This window comes from Xiphophorus couchianus, chromosome 2 (assembly GCF_001444195.1).
Source record: "Xiphophorus couchianus chromosome 2, X_couchianus-1.0, whole genome shotgun sequence".
Taxonomy (NCBI): domain Eukaryota; kingdom Metazoa; phylum Chordata; class Actinopteri; order Cyprinodontiformes; family Poeciliidae; genus Xiphophorus; species Xiphophorus couchianus.
Genome location: NC_040229.1, coordinates 21,079,288 through 21,097,328, shown reverse-complemented (window position 1 = coordinate 21,097,328; position 18,041 = coordinate 21,079,288). Strand labels below are relative to the sequence as shown.

The following is an 18,041-nucleotide window of genomic DNA, read 5'->3' as shown; positions in this document are numbered from 1 at the left end:
TACCAGCAGTTAAGGGAACGAATGTGATTATGTAGAAAATGTTATTTCTTTATTATCGCTATTGCAAGGATACTGAAGGAAATAAATCTGACAATGCATCTTTGCTAAATGTAAAGCATGCACAAACCATTTTTATTTTGGTTTAACATAAAAATTAAATCACTTTTTTTCATTAATTTCAACAAAAGAATATTCATAACAATAGGTTTCCTTAACTCACTTGGAGAGTCCCAAAAAGATGTGAAGAGGTGCTTGGAAGTAACAAGGTGAGAAAAACAAGAACAATTATTGTTTATTATAATAAAAAATGTCATAATTGGATAACTAGAATGTTAATTTAACATTTTATCCTCTCAACAAGGACATTTATGAGAAGCAAAGGGATGAAAGTGTCAATGTGGAAATGTGAAACAGTATAACATGCCATCCAGCAAGATGTGGTTTCATGTGGTGTGTTTGCGCTTAAAGTAAGTGCTGTTTAAATATATATATATATATATATATATATATATATATATATATATATATATATATATATACCAGTATATATATACTGCTCAAAAGAATAAAGGGAACACTTAAACAACACAATATAACTCCAAGTAAATCAAACTTCTGTGAAATCAAACTGTCCACTTAGGAAGCAACACTGATTGACAATCAATTTCACCTGCTGTTGTGCAAATGGAACTTTGTACAGAACAAAGTATTCAATGAGAATATTTCTTTCATTCAGATCTAGGATGTGTTATTTGAGTGTTCCCTTTATTTTTTTGAGCAGTGTATATATATACATGGATGCACATGGTCCTCCAGAATGGTTCGGTAGTCCTTGGCAGTGACGCGCCCATCTAGCACAAGTATGGGGCCAAGGGAATGCCATGATATGGCAGCCCAAACCATCACTGATCCACCCCCATGCTTCACTCTGGGCATGCAACAGTCTGGGTGGTACGCTTCTTTGGGGCTTCTCCACACTGTAACTCTCCCGGATGTGAGGAAAACAGTAAAGGTGGACTCATCAGAGAACAATACATGTTTCATATACGAGTGACCAAAGGTTTGGCTATAGCAGCCCGGCCGTGTATATTGACCCTGTGGAGCTCCCGACGGAGAGTTTTGGTGGAAACAGGAGAGTTGAGGTGCACATTTAATTCTGCCGTGATTTGGGAAGCCGTGGTTTTATGTTTTTATATACAGTATATATATATATATATATATATATATACAGTACAGACCAAAAGTTTGGACACAACTGTGTGTCCAAACTTTTGGTCTGTACTGTATATACTTGACTATGATTACTTATATTTCTTATGTAATGTAGAACATTGTCTGTTTACAAATCAATTTATATAACCTTTATGTGTACTGTTCTGTCTCTTTCCACATACATGTATATCTATCTATGTCTGAAGATAGATAGAATTATATATCAATATATTGGTATACATGCTTGTTTACGTTTTTGATGTTGTGAAAAAAAGATTAATATGAAAGTGGTTTTCTAATAATCACATTGCCATTAATCTAATGCTATTTTGTAGGAGTAGAACTTTTAAGATGATGAACAGCTTTGGCTTAACAACTTAAACTGCATTTCTACCTGAAATATAATGTAGTTTATGAATTATATTGCTTTATTACATGGTTGATTTATTTTAATGACAATGGAAAGAGTCTGAAATAAGTATAGCAAAAATGTTAAATTATTCATAAATGTCATGACCTCTATATGACAATCTAATACTTTGACAAATATTTTGTATTTGTAATGAGTCCGCTGTTACTCTTCTTTCTTTTTTGAAAAAAATATATTTGCCTTTACAGTTTGCAGAGTGCATACTGGAAAACAAGGACCTGAACTTTCCATCAACAGCAGAAGCTGTTAATACCATGAGACTCAACATGTCTTCCACACTTCTCTCAGAATCAGGTATCTTTTGACATATTTTTTATTCAGTTCCTATGTGGGTGGGATACTATGTTGTATGTAAAATTATGCACACACAAAAAAATTGTGTTAGGTCAGCTATTTTATCTAATTAGAAATATTAAAATATTGAACTTTGCAGATGTGTGAAGTACAATCATGCTAGTGTTTATGTCAAATTCAATTAGTGAAGAACATTTCAATACACCTGGCCTTGATCTCTAATAAATAAATTACACATAACAGCCCAATAACTGTTGAGGCAAAAAACATAATCAACAAACTTAAAATTGTTCTAGGATACAATTACACTTTTCTTGAGTAGCTTTAATGTAACTTAATAAGCAAAAAGGACTTGCAGTTTGTGAAAGTACAAAACTGGAATGAGATGTATTATGTGAACCATTATATTCATTACTGTGTTTTCATAAAATTAACATTTACAAAATGACAAATTTCACAAGATGTATACACATATATATGTAGACATATTAAAATTTTCTGAATGCCATTTTTATACTTTCAGTGGCTTAAGTTGGAGAAAATTATAAAAAAGTAAACACTAAGTGATGCTTTCTTTTACCATAAATCCCAGAAATACCTTAAATACATGTGTGTTTCAATTCATGAATAGACAGACACCATGTGCGCCTGCCTAATATGCCAATATGATGTACAGTTTCTATTACTTGTATTTGTTTATGAGACCAGACATTATCAAAAAGGGATGATTAGACGACTGAGATCTACACAGAGGATTATTGTTCCACTTTCAAAAGAACACTAACAAATGGAATTATTTAAAAGAAAAAAAAAACGCAAAAAAATACCATTAAGATTATTTTATAACATTGATTTAAAGATGCGGTTTGTTTTTCTGTAGAGTCAGTGGAGACTCTGCAGACACTGTGGCAGTGAGGACACAGAAGATCACATGTGGGTAAGACAACAATGTAATGCAGTGAAAAATCAATTCAAGCAAACCATATACCATCCTTAAAATAGTTGCAAAGTATGTAGATATACAAAAATAAATCATAATGAAATAAATAAACACCCAAGGCAGGTAAGTGGGAAGTAGCTTAAGTTTTTTTTTTTAAGTACAGTCGTAAAACATTAAACACAGTTGCTTGTGGTCCTAGAATTTTTTTACCTCCATACATGTCAGGAACATGCTGTCATCTCCTCAAATAAAGTTCTACCAATCATATATTGATAATTAAGAAGAAGCGTTATATTGGCAAAACCCAATATCACCTTCAGTAAACAGATAAGGAACTAAAAAAAACATTCTTTATGTTGTTATTTGACCATTTTGTATTATTTATTTACAGATCACATGTGACAGATACAACTGGTGGTACCACCAAGGCTGCATTAAGGTCCCACAAACCGACACAGACTGCTGCTGTGCAATGTGTTTATAGATTTTATGTTTGTACCAATCTAATTCGTTAATGACTGCAGTTCAGTGGATTTTCAGTTTAAACATGTGACATAATTTTTGTTGACTTAATTGGTTTTCCAAAAATTTTTGTTATGAATATTCTTTTGTTGAAATTAATGAAAAAAAGTGATTTAATTTTTATGTTAAACCAAAATAAAAATGGTTTGTGCATGCTTTACATTTAGCAAAGATGCATTGTCAGATTTATTTCCTTCAGTATCCTTGCAATAGCGATAATAAAGAAATAACATTTTCTACATAATCACATTTGTTCCCTTAACTGCTGGTATGAGTTTTATATCAATAGGATGATATTTGGGGAAAATAGGTATGGCATGCAAATATCGGCAGGCTCAAATTCGATATTGCCAAAAAATGCATCCCCCTCCTAGCTTGAAAAAATAAAGAGTCAAGAGGGATTTTACCTTTTCTACATAATTACACTTATCCTCTTAGCTACTGGTATGAATGTCATATCAATAGGATGACATTTGAGGAAAATAGAGGGGGCATGCATATTTTGGCAGGCTAATAATAGGCTCTGCCAAAAAATGCATCCCCTGCTAAAATGGAGAAATAAAGAGTTAAGAGTGGAATAACTTTTTCTACATAATCACACGTGTTCTATGAACTGCTGGTATAAGTTTTATATCAATAGGACAATATTTGAGGAAAATAGAGGGGGCATGCATATTTTGGCAGGCTAATAATAGGCTCTGCCAAAAAATGCATCCCCTGCTAAAATGGAGAAATAAAGAGTTAAGAGTGGAATAACTTTTTCTACATAATCACACATGTTCTATGAACTGCTAGTATAAGTTTCATATCAATGAGGATTATATTTGAGAAAAATAGAGGGGGCATGCAGATATCGGCAGGCTAATAATAGGCTCTGCCAAAAAATGCATCCCCTGCTAAAATGGAGAAATACAGAGTTATGAGTGGAATAACTTTTTCTACATAATCACACGTGTTCTATGAACTGCTGGTATAAGTTTTATATCAATAGGACAATATTTGAGGAAAATAGAGGGGGCATGCATATTTTGGCAGGCTAATAATAGGCTCTGCCAAAAAATGCATCCCCTGCTAAAATGGAGAAATACAGAGTTATGAGTGGAATAACTTTTTCTACATAATCACACTTGTTCTATGAACTGCTGGTATAAGTTTCATATCAATAGGATAATATTTGAGGAAAATAGAGGGGGCATGCATATTTTGGCAGGCTAATGATAGGCCTTGCCGTAAAATGCATCCCCTGCTAAAATGGAGAAATACAGAGTTATGAGTGGAATAACTTTTTCTACATAATCACATTTGTTCCCTTAACTACTGATATTAGTTTTATATCAATAAGATAATATTTGAGGAAAATAGAGGGGGCATGCATATTTTGGCAGGCTAATAATAGGCTTTGCCAAAAAATGCATCTCCTGCTAAAATGGAGAAATACAGAGTTATGAGTGGAATAACTTTTTCTACATAATCACACGTGTTCTATGAACTGCTGTTATAAGTTTTATATCAATAGGACAATATTTGAGGAAAATAGAGGGGGCATGCATATTTTGGCAGGCTAATAATAGGCTCTGCCAAAAAATGCATCCCCTGCTAAAATGGAGAAATACAGAGTTATGAGTGGAATAACTTTTTCTACATAATCACATTTGTTCCCTTAACTAGTGATATTAGTTTTATATCAATAAGATAATATTTGAGGAAAATAGAGGGGGCATGCATATTTTGGCAGGCTAATAATAGGCTCTGCCAAAAAATGCATCCCCTGCTAAAATGGAGAAATACAGAGTTATGAGTGGAATAACTTTTTCTACATAATCACATTTGTTCCCTTAACTAGTGATATTAGTTTTATATCAATAGGATAATATTTGAGGAAAATAGAGGGGGCATGCATATTTTGGCAGGCTAATAATAGGCTCTGCCAAAAAATGCATCCCCTGCTAAAATGGAGAAATACAGAGTTATGAGTGGAATAACTTTTTCTACATAATCACATTTGTTCCCTTAACTAGTGATATTAGTTTTATATCAATAGGATAATATTTGAGGAAAATAGAGGGGGCATGCATATTTTGGCAGGCTAATAATAGGCTCTGCCAAAAAATGCATCCCCTGCTAAAATGGAGAAATACAGAGTTATGAGTGGAATAACTTTTTCTACATAATCACATTTGTTCCCTTAACTAGTGATATTAGTTTTATATCAATAAGATAATATTTGAGGAAAATAGAGGGGGCATGCATATTTTGGCAGGCTAATAATAGGCTTTGCCAAAAAATGCATCTCCTGCTAAAATGGAGAAATATAAACGTCTGTGTGTGTGCGAGCTGTTAGCAGTGTATGTGCGCGAGCTGGTAGTAGTGTATGTGAGCGAGAAAGTTAACGTTTGTGTGTATGTGCGCGAGCTGGTAGTAGTGTATGTGAGCGAGAAAGTTAACGTTTGTGTGTATGTGCGCGAGCTGGTAGTAGTGTATGTGCGCGAGCTGGTAGTAGTGTATGTGAGCGAGAAAGTTAACGTTTGTGTGTATGTGCGCGAGCTGGTAGTAGTGTATGTGCGCGAGCTGGTAGTAGTGTATGTGAGCGAGAAAGTTAACGTTTGTGAATGTGTGTGTGACATTTTAGTAGTGTGTGTATACGCAATTTGAGTATTTTTTGAATGTGCGTGAGTAATTTTTGAGTGTGCGTGGCTATTTTTTTTGAGTATGCGTGAGTTTTTGGTAGTGTGTGAGAGACAAAATGTAATTTTTTTGAGTATGCGAGAGTTTTTGGTAGTGTGTGAGAGACAAAACGTAATTTTTTGGAGTGTGCGTGGCTATTTTTTTGGAGTATGCGAGACTTTTTGGTAGTGTGTGAGAGACAAAACGTAAATTTTGTCCTAAACGGCCCCTCATAAACATCTGCTGCTTCTCCGGTGGAAAGTCCCGGCCCCCATCCTGTTTGCTGAGTCCAGTGAAAAGTTCCTCCTTTTTCCAACTTGCGACATTTCCTGTCAGCCGGGCCTCACCCATCCTGCTGACTGTACTGTTCCACTTTCCTTCTTTTCTATAACTGCCCTCTTTGTCTTTTTAACATTATCAACCACATTCAACTTAGTATTAAAATCATTTAAATCATCTCAGCCTGGTATACATTAAAAATTTATAATCTCTTTCAGATTATATTGTTGTTACCATTACAGATCATTATTCATACATTTCAGAATCATTTAGTGATTACTTATACACCTACACATATTACCAATCGTGCTCATACATATTCAATTTAATTATTATAAATCAATGCACAAGATTGCTTTATTTCTCCTAAGCTTTTATGCCCTTTTTCTGCGTGTACCTGGAAAGATCTCAAACCCCATACCAGTTTTCTTGACATAATGCTGTGCAGAGCTCCTCAAGAAAGCTCTTTTTTTGTTGATTTATTATATTTCATTAGAAATTACATGATTATTTTAGCCTTCTTGGTACCTAAAGGGAGAATTAGTGGCATCACAACAATCAACCATTCCCTATAATTGCATTTTTATAACTTTATTACTATATTACTTCCAGACAGAAGACAGCTATTTGTACAATTTAAAAAGACTAAAAACTCAACAAATCTGCCACTCACAAAATGGCGGACACAAACCCCTTCACTTGACAGGAACCTTACTGAGCGGAACGAAAGTTTCACATCTTGCTTTCTGGGGGGCTGCTGGAACGGCTGCTCAAGAAAGAGAAACATTTGACTCTTAGCTATGTGGCTTTTTCCATCAACAACGCCGTGCTGTGGCTTTCTATCGGCACCCAAATGTCACCGATGTGTTAAAGGATTTTTAAAGCCTTATGCACAAGCAAGCAGACGGAGACGCGCCTCAGAAACCTGTCTTTCAAACGAGAACATCAGAAGTTTCATATCAGAGAACACGGAGGTAGTTGTGGGAGGGAGCCTGACGCCTGAGATAAAGCTGAGATTGTTTACTCCCGGCTGCAGGTTCTGGAGAGAACGACCAGAACTCTGGCCTTTCAGCGACCCGTACTGGGCAATTTATTGGCCAGGAGGACAGGCGCTGTCAAGGTCCTGCACAATCCTCACTATAAATAAAGTTTGTTGGGCTTGACAACTCACTAATTAACATTCCTATCGCTGGCATGCTCTGGTAGGTACATCCTGGACAACCCTGATGTTTGTCGGGATGGATCCGTGCTGGATCTGGGCAGCGGCTGCGGAGCCTCGTCCATCGCTGCTAAACTCTGTGGTGCTGTCCATGTGGTGGCCAATGATATCGACCCCGGTATGCTGCCTCGATTATTCTTAATTGCCTCTAATCGTACATTTTATTTCAGTAATTCAGATGTGAATAATAATATTGCCGAGGACCCCTCAGAAAAATTATATAACTACACGTGGATATAAAATCAAAATCAACTCATTCTTGAAAACCATGTCACAATCAAAATATTGCCATGCCCATTACCATTTTAGACTTATTTACCCAACTATTATGATTGACGCATTTTTGGTAAGAGATAAAAAGTTTGAAAATGTAAACATTTTAGCCCCATGCTATCAAACTTAGACTCCCTGTGGTTTAAAAAAATAGATTTAACATCAAAGTTACTGTTCAGTATCTGCAACCTGCTGATTTGTAGCAAGTGTATAAAAAGAGAGAGTTGTGTTCAATGACATTACAGCAGGGAAAGCAGGAATATTTATTTTAAGAAGTTTGTTGGAGACTCACTTGCCTCCAGCTCACGTTCATTAAGATTCCAGAAGAGCCAGTGAGTTAAAATAACCAAAGTTTAATAAAAGTACAATATATATCTTGGAAATCCGCCAAAGTTGCCTCATGGAAACTCCAGTGAGATCTGAAGTCTCATCTTACATAAGAACAACTCCCTCTTTGTCGCTCCTGGCCCAGATTAACTCTGCCTCTTTCTAAACATTGCAGCCATTCCTCCCTCCAGCCGCCCTTTCAGCCATCTATCCACCATCATCAGTTGTTTTCCCAACATCCATTGCTGCATAATCCAGTCATCTGTCTGTAGGACATCTGTCTGGTTTTTCCTATTCAATACTTTTATCATCCTTCCACCCATCCATACAGGCCTCAGTCCAACCAGCCATCTATTTATTTCCTTATTGGTTTTTTTTGTTGTTTTTGTTCTGTTTTTTGCAGATGTGTGTTTAACATTTTAGCATTATAGAAATATATTTTGTAAATTAATGCTGAACTTTGTACTTTTTGCTTAAAATGGTGAAAGTTGGAGTGTGTCTAAATATGAGCTTTTGAAATAGAAGATCTGTAGAAATTCTGGGGGGGGAAATTGATTTATGTGTTTATGAAGCCACAGATTACCACTCTGCGTTTATTAAAACATTTTGGTGCTTATTTAAATGCTATGCTAATTTATTTTACAGTAACAATGAAGATCCTTGAAATACAAAAGTATTTTCTGTGGTGGTACTTTGTATTAATAGTTTGAGAACGACTGCTGTAGATCTTTACCTAAAGCGATCACTTTAATTACACTATATATCTTTCTGCTGTTACAGCATAGACAGAGAGATGTATAACCATAGTATTTGTAAATATAATTGAAAAAATCCCTTTCAGATGTTCACTAGGAGTAGATTGTAAGAGTAATTTTGCAAATTAATGGTTCAGCTTTCTCCATGAATGTTAAGCCAAACTATCATTTTATTTTTGATCATGTCAGAGAGACCTAATAGACACCCTTACTCTTAAAACATTATGAGTTTTAATGTTTTAAGACTTAAAACATTATGAGTTTTAAGAGTAATACAATTAAAGTATGAAAAACAATAAGTGTTAGATAATCGAGAATAATATACAATATAGTACATTTAAATAGAATGTTGTAGTTACCTCCGGTTTTTCTCACCAAGCCATTCATGTGTGTGTGTGTGTCCGGGCAGAATACTGGACAGAGGAGAGGGTTGAACTTTGAACATGTCCCTCGGGATCTCTCATGACCTCTGGTCATCACACATGACATGTACGAAACTCTATGTCTCCGGAAAACTAATTTTCAGACTGAACACACAAAGCATTGTGGGAGTAAGATTCATAGAGCTTAACTCAGCTCCAATGTTTTGAAGTTTCATGTTTGTATCCTCATACAATAAAGGATTAAAGTCTGCTTTATGTTCCCTGCAGTAGTTTTTAATGCTGCTGATGGGGAGGTTCAGACTGAGGTTACCGACAAGCAGTAGCTGGTTACAAACCCACAATTTGAACAACTGGTATTCTTTCACCCTTCTTTTTTCTCCACTGCCAACCTTCAGGAAACCAATATTTCTGTTTTTCTGTGATTTTGCTAAGATGTGGCATTGGGGTGACATGTGAGAAAGATTCCCTCGTCTTCTCATTTTGTTAATTTTCCGCTCTTTTTCACACAATTTTAGTAAAGTTTAAAGGATTATTCTGACCAACAGGGGGAGATGGCATCAACAGTTTAATGATATTCAGTTTTGCTGATGTGTTTTTAAAATCTTACAGTTGAATTTAAAAACCGCAGACATTATCCATTAGTTATGGAACATGACAATATTTTCATGTGGCATGGCTAAGCTACCTGTTTCTGTTTCAGTTGCAGCTGTTGTGACCAAGTTGAATTGTGAACTGAACAAAGTGGAGCCACCAGATTGCGTGACAGACGACATAATTGGTTCGGATCCTGCTCGCTTTGACTTGATCCTCCTGGGCGACATGTTCTACGACGAAAAGCTCTCAGACAGCCTTCATAAATGGCTGGATCGCTGCGTCAAAAGCCACGGCTCCAAAGTCCTGATCGGGGATCCTGGGAGAGCCCAGTTTGAGGGACATGACATCCGAAAGCTCCTGCATCCTGTAGCCCAGTTTGAGTTGCCTGAGAGTGTTAGGCAGGAGAACTACGGCCTCACATCCAGCCATGTTTGGTGCTATCATAGCAAGCTCTGAGTGTTGAAACGGTTTCTGATTGACTGAAAAAGGTATTTATTCGACACTCATTTGAATACCTCTACATTTTTGCAACGGTGTGTCACAATTTGAGGAAAAGGGGAATCAAGATGTTTATAAGAAATCTTGTAAACATCTTGTGGCAGGAAGTGAGATCTTTTTGACACTGCAAACTGGAAACAACTCTGAAATGTTCATGGAAAATGGTAAAATGTATAGCACTTTATCAAGTCCAGAGGATCCCAAAGCACACACTTTCACACACTGATGGTGGCAAGGACTGTCTGGTCTGACAGAGCCACCACTGGCCCCTCTGACCACCACCAGCAGGCAATGTGGGTGAAGTGTCTTGCCCAAGGACACAACGACAGAAGCGGATGGAGCAGGACTCGGACCGGCAACTCACTTATTGCAAGACGAGCTCCTACCAACTTTGTGTTGAGACATAATTATGCATGTCAAGTTCAAACAACCTAAAACATTTTAACACCACGCAAAGAGGAGAAAGACAAGAGAGTTTTAGATTTACTTGCTGCAAGGAGAAGGGACAGAACGGACAATCTGTCCGTAATCTCAGTTACGGACAGATTGTAACTAAGATTGTGCCTCAGTTACAATCTCCCACCCGCTCTGAAGCACGTTCTTCCGTACCCTCTCTTTTTATTTCCGTAGGGGCAGTCCCTAGTTACATAGCTTATTCGGTTATCTTGAGTTACTTACATAGCGTTGCTACTTCTTCTGTTCTTCTGTTTTCTTGAATCACAGCATGTTGCATCTATGGGCTGACGTAGCGCAGAGTACAAAATTCAGAGTTCAGTTCCTGCTTCCTTCTGTAGCTACATTCAGGAACTGATGAACTCACAGAATAATGGGAGCTGGTGCGCAACGAAACAACTTCACACAACACAGCAAACATAAGATAACAGAGAGATTAATAGATTAATTGAGAGATTACAAGTTTGTAAGAACAACAGGATTTATACCAAAAGTCAGTAGAAGTTCTGCAGAGCTGTGATTCTTCCTGCGAGATGATGTCTCCTTTTAAAGACCATAAGAGGCTTCTGCCCGCTCTTACTGGTGCAACCCTTATGTCCTGCGCACACACACACACCCATGCACACACACACACACAGATGACCCTTAACCCTCCCCCTTTTTTTCCTTCAGAGATGTCTGTCCACTTTTGCGCCTGGACGCATACACACGGACAGCTTGGTGAGCAAAACCTTAGATAATTACAACATTCTATTTAAATATACTATATATATATTAATCCTGATACTGATGGTCACTTGTTTTTTTTTTGTACTTTAATTGTGTTATACTTTAATTCCCTCACAAGTGCTCACATGTGCGCACACACCCCACTCACCCACCCACACATACACACACCCCACACACCCACCCATGCACACCCACCCTACCAAGAGGGGACTTTTGTTTCTATATTTCTTTATATACAGACACACACACAGTGAGCAGCACTGTCATGGGGCCTCCCCCCAAAAGTCACGAGAATGAATCCTGTGCTGGCGTTTACATCATATCAATCAACCCCTTACAGAGACCCAATTGAGATGATCAGAAATACAGAGAGCCAAATGTGTCACGCATGATGACCGGACGTCATGAGAGTCTTCTTGATGGCTGGCGCCTGTCCCGCTTCAGGCAGTATATCAGAAAGACCTTCTGTTTAAAAACCGGATGTAGTTACAACATCCAAATCTATTTGAATATACTATATTGTATATTACTATTGATTTTCTAACACCGAACCCCTTGTCTCTGCTTCTATTGGCTAATTCAAACTCATAGAGGTCAGAAGGAGTTCCCCTTAAACAATGTATGGCATTGAGACATCCTGAGGGACATGTTCAAAGTTCAACCCTCTCCCTGTCCAGTATTCTGCCCGGACACACACACAAACACGAACGGCTTGGTGAGCAAAACCGGAGTTAATTACAACATTCTATTTAAATATACTATATTGTATATTATTCTTGATTATTTAACACTTATTGTTTTTTTATTCTTTAATTATATTACTCATAAAACTCGGAGCCTGTCTCTGTTTCTATTGGTTGAATTGAAATTACCGGGAATATAGTGTAACACGTGTTAAGCATGCTGAGGACATGAGACATCCTGGGGGGGGGGATCATGTGACCGGATTTGGGGGGGGCCGGGGGGGTCATCAATAAATTTGTAATTGATTACGATTCAAATACAATCCTAAACAGGTGGGTTTTTAGTTGAGTTTGCATCCATAGAAGGATGGATGGTTTACATTGATCTTTTATAAGCTTTAGTAATGGAACATTCAACAACTGCAGGTATTTTGTTAGTGAACACTGAAGTGTGTAAGACAATGGATGGAGGGAAAGCATCATTAGGGCCAAGAAACACAGCATATAACTCAGAGACAAAAGTAGTGGATAATTTGAAAGGTAAAAAAAACAATTTCCCATGTTGGAGCAACTCTTGCAGCGTGGTTGTGGAATGTAAAAAACTTTCAACTTTAGGGAAAGTTGAAAGATACATATAAGTATCCTCATCTAGGCCTGTTTAGTACCTGTCAGATATTCTTCAGAAATAAATTTACAGATGAGGAACTTTTACTGACATGTTTCACACTAGCAAGTGTTACAGAAAAAAAATCTGAGTTCAAATGTATTTAAACCAACATTTACTATTTTGGAGAAAGCATGAAGCAGTGGGAAGATCAGTGTTGATTCAACAGCAAGAAAAAGACTCAACGTAAGCATTCACAATGATGCGAGGCCAAATTCTGGTAAGGGAGTGATGTTAGAGATTGTCTTTCACTTTAACTGTTATGTGCTTCGGCACATTGTATTTATTTCTGTCTATTTTTTTTTCATTTGGATCATTTTGTATAGAAGTTAGTTGTATGATTTTTTTTGTTGTTGTTTAATATACTTTGGAGTTTTGATAATTCTTTCTTGTAATTTGGTCCGTTAATTTGTGACGCTGTTGGACAGCCTATAAATAGGCTGGGTTGCGCCAGGTAAAGGGCGACGCCCTCCCAACAAACACCCAGGATGCGTTCTGACGCGGTGCGCACGTCTCCAGCCTGCCACACGGTAGTTTTTGTTAGCCGTTTGTTTGGTTGATGTTTTTTTGTTGTGATTTTTGACCTGGTGGGACCGGTTGTCTTGTTTTTGATTTTTCTTTAGCAGTAGTTTCTTTTTTCTTGTAGTCCGGTACTAGCAGGGGCTTCCACGGCCCTGTATAGGGTTGGCCCCCTGCTGTACCGTTTTGTTCTTTTTGATCGGCTCATCAGGTCCAACTTTCTGTTTATACTTTGGAATTTTTGTTTTCTTTTTTTTTTGGGACACGGGGAACCGAGGATTTAATTCTCTCTTTTTCTTCACAGAAAAATCAAAAGAAGCTCATCTTAAAGAAAAAGGTCGAGAGAGTTGAAATAAAAATTACTTTTGAATCCTCATTTTTGTCTTCGTGTCCTCAAATATGTTGTGCACTTTGTGGACGTAATACTGTGAAAAAACCTAAAAGTTACATTTGAGTAGCCTCACCTGGGCCTCTTTACTGTCTGTCACATGTTCTTAAGAAGTACATGTACAAATGAGGAACATTTACTAGCAAGTATCACACTAGCAAGTGTTATAGAAAAAAAATCTATAAGAGTTTAAAATTTAAGTGATGAAGGAAATCACAAACTCATAGTCAGCACTGACTAATCGTGCTAGCCTTAAATAATGCTATAAAACAGTTAAACTGTAGGTTTTCTTTAGAGGTATGTGTCCGCTATTGCGCCTGTACGCACACACGCCCACACACCCCTATACACACACACATATGCAGGTTATTCACTGATCACCACTGCCATCGACCTTCCCCAGAGGTCATGAGAATCACACAGATGGCATGTGGAGCAAGGCGGAGGCCAGCCTTGTCCTGCTTCACCTGTGTATCAGAAAGACGTTCTGTTTAAAACCAGAGGTAAATACAACATCCGAATCTATTTAAATATACTATATTGTATATTATTCTCGATTATCTAACACGTTGTTTTTTCATACTCTGTGTTGTACTTTAATTCCCTCACAAGTGGTCACATGTGCGCACACACCCTGACACACAGATTGCGTGCTGCAGATCCTGGGAGCTGATAGTCGATTAGCATGGTGACCAGAGGTCGCGAGGATGAACTTGGAAGGAGTGGGAATAACAGATGGGGTGCGGTGGGGGCTGGGGGGCCCATCCTGTCACCGGAAATTAAAAGCAATTAATTAGAGTCAATAATCATTCATCAATCACTCCATTGATCAAATTTTCACAGAAGGGTGTCTATATATCTTTCTGATAACATATACTAAATATTTCTAACAATGCAGTTCAAGTCACATCGACACCTGGACCTGTTTTTGTTATCACATATCTGGAACAAAGTTTCAGAAAACTGCAGAACAGCTGAAACTCTGAGTTCCTTAAATCAAGGCTAAAACTCCTCTCTTTTTTTAGAGCTACCTTAATGTGTCCTTTCCTGTTTTTATTTTGTTTTGTTAGAAACTGTGGAGTACTCACTTTTAACCCAGAAAAGGAATTAGAACAAACTTGGAATCCAGAGACTATTAGTCACTCATTAGCTTATTTTTGAGAAACTGTAGAGTACTCACTATTTAGACCAATATTATACAGTTTAGATTATTTTTGAGATTATTATGCAGACTCCTATTATTGCAACCCTACAAAGAAATTTAGAACAAACTTAGAATCCAAAAAAAAATAATTCTTCCAGGACAGGAACACTTAGTTTTTATTATTACTTAGAAACTGTGGAGAACTCCAGAGAATACTTATACTTACTTCCACTTATCTAGCAACCCAGAACAGGGATTAAAACAAACAAAATCCAGAAAATCTACCTTAGCAACTACTTTTTAGACTTCTTCCAACCCAGAAAAGGAATTAGACCAGAGGATACTTACTTATACTTATCTAGCAACCCTGAATAGGAGTATCTAGCATATATACTTTGAATAGATCAACATTAGATTATTTTTCTTCTTTTGCTCTCTCATTTGGTTTGTTATTTTGTTTGTATTTCCTTTTAATTCCTGTAAAGCACTTTGTATTGCCTTGTTGCTGAAAATGTGCAATATAAACAAAAATTAGCTTTACCTAGGGGACAAAAAAGTATATTTTATTCTACTTTGAAATAATCGAAAGACGTCATATGATTCTAACAAGTAAAAGCTACATAGACTCCCCCAGTTGGTTTTGGAGGATAGCTGTGCATCGAGCTCCATCTGTCTTAAAATAGACAACTTACATCTATCTACAGAAAAAAAATACTTTTTATCTGTAAACGTTTGATTTTAAAGACTGATACATTCTCTCTCTCATTGTTATGGCATTTAACAAATTGAAATCACCTTGGTACTTCAACTGACCTATAACAAGAGAAGTTGGTCTGATTTCACTTCAGAAAATGAGAAAAAAAACAGTGAAACAAAGTTCTGGTTTCAATTGCATCTGAAGTTGTTTGTGGAACTTTAGATAATAGCTTCTTAGGACAGAATACGTTTCTTAAGTCCACACTAGTGTAACTAGACTTGTTTGTGAGCCTATTGTGTGTGTTTGTGTGCGCTATGTGTAAGCCTATTGTCGCATTGTATTTTTCCACTCCTGCTGGAACATAGGGAGTGTTTAGAGATGTCAGAGGAGGTGCCACATGCAGATAAGGTTCAAGTTTCTGTCTTTGTCAACATCCTAATTGAAGTTGCTGATACCACCCAAAAGGTTGGTTCCCAGACTCCTGGTGAAAAACTGTATTGTGACAATCAGAAGTTTACTGAAAACAAAGTAGTTCAAGGTCATGCTTCAGGTACAGTTGTAAGTTATGTCTGTTTCAAGACTGATGGTACTGGACACAGCTATCTGAGGTCTGTCTGATAAAAAGATTTTGACTCTTTGTTTAGTTAGAACAAACTAAACAGATACTGAGTGTGTGATATGTCTGACTGTACGTCCTGTTCTCAGTCTTGCAAGGATAAAGTACTGTTTGAGGGAAAATCAATCATTTTTGCTTGGTAACAAAGAGTGACTAACTAACATAACCCCATGTACATCTCCTCCTCCACAAATATATCCTGTAAAAATCCTCCTTCTTTGTTTTCATTTTTTGTTTAAAAGTCTTGCTGATTCAATGTTCCCAGGAAGTCTAGCAGAGGCAGCTGTGAAGAAGATCCTTATTAAAAAACACAGCAAGTTCAAGGTTAACCTTGGCACCAAAATATATACTAGAGGTATTTTCCCATGGATGCAAAGAACGATGTGTTTGGATGAACATCAAAAGAGGAAGAAAAATTATGTACGACGAGATAAATATTAACTTCTACTGACACTAGTTATTTTTTTAAACGTCTGCAGCCAATTGTTTGCAGGAAATCGAAAGCCCAAAACGTAGTAATTCAAGATGTCAAGGGAAAATGTACATAAAGTGGAAACAATAAGTTTCCAATTAAATAAATTGACAATAAGTCAGTACAACTATTAGCATAATAGTTGTTGGTTTAAGAAAAAAATTATGAAAATAATAAATGTCAAAAAATGTTAATATCGAGAAACTATAAAAAGGGGGGTGGAGGGAGGGGCAAATAAAGACAAAAACTAAAACTAGACTGCAGGTGGTGAAGCAAGGAGTTTGCAGCATCAAGACACAAAAATACTTCTTTCACTCCATTTTCTGCATGCAATTCTGTATTCTTACCATCTTTGAACAAGTCTTCCTTTTTAACACAATGTTGCAGGAAAATATGTTTAATCTGAATAGTTAAATGAAGTTGAGATCACACCCCCGGTCCTCTGATTGACTGAGCTTTATCCAAAAGGTTTGGTCTGTAGGATTCTTATGTTTATAAGTACACTCTATGCTGTGTCTTTGTATGCAAGGAATCTCATGCATTCTTCTTGTGAAAAAGCACAGATGTTGAGGGGAGTACAGGAAGGTTATGTCTGAGAGAGAGATGGGGGATGGGAATGGGTCTGAAAAATGAGTCAGTATTTAGACAAATTGCTCTGAAAATTTGTATCTAAAACAGCTTTCAGCCTATCAGGTCAGGACACATATTGCATTCCACGGTTTCCCTCCTGAGTGGGTGGATGGTAACTCATTAAAGTGAGTAACCTTGCAGCAAAATAGGAAACGGTCAGCAGATGGTCACTGGCAAAGCAGAGCAAAAGTAAAGGCTCTTATGGAACAATTGTGCTGACTGCATGGAGAAACTAAAATCATGTTTTCAGAGGAGTTTTCACAAACCAGAGATTAATTCACCCAAGAAATATTCCATGAAGTAAGCATGACACCAAGAACTGACCAATGAAGAACATCTGTAGGACAAGAAACAATAAAAGAAGTGGAAAGGAAGGGAGTATAGTTGTTTCCTTGAAGCATACAAGATCAGAGGCAAAGAATGCTGCAGATGCAGAAAGAAATCTGGGACAACAGGTAGACTGCAGGCTGCCGTCCAAAGAGAGTCAACATGCATGCCTTCAGATTGGTATCTCTCATCAACCATAACTATAGTTACCTTTTCTCAAGACTATTTTTATTGCGTGCCTGTTTCAACACTTTATATCTCAAGTGTTGAAACAGGCAACACTTGGGTGAATGCATTACATTGGTAATAATACATTCATACATTTGATA

At 37.0% G+C, this 18,041-nt stretch overlaps 1 protein-coding gene and 1 long non-coding RNA gene across 2 annotated transcripts; both read left to right on the top strand.

Moving 5' to 3' along the window:
* Nucleotides 1-420: 420 nt before the first annotated feature.
* On the top strand, nt 421-2,974 carry LOC114134685 (uncharacterized). The gene is made up of 3 exons (XR_003593442.1): nt 421-467; nt 1,831-1,936; nt 2,817-2,974. It is a non-coding gene; the product is annotated as an uncharacterized LOC114134685 (long non-coding RNA).
* A 4,100-nt stretch (nt 2,975-7,074) lies between these two features.
* Nucleotides 7,075-11,717, top strand: etfbkmt (electron transfer flavoprotein subunit beta lysine methyltransferase). Its single transcript, XM_028001400.1, has 3 exons — nt 7,075-7,461; nt 7,548-7,678; nt 9,999-11,717. The coding sequence occupies exons 1-3, from the start codon at nt 7,142-7,144 to the stop codon at nt 10,346-10,348; spliced, it is 801 nt and encodes a 266-aa protein (XP_027857201.1). The 5' UTR covers nt 7,075-7,141; the 3' UTR covers nt 10,349-11,717.
* Nucleotides 11,718-18,041: the final 6,324 nt, after the last annotated feature.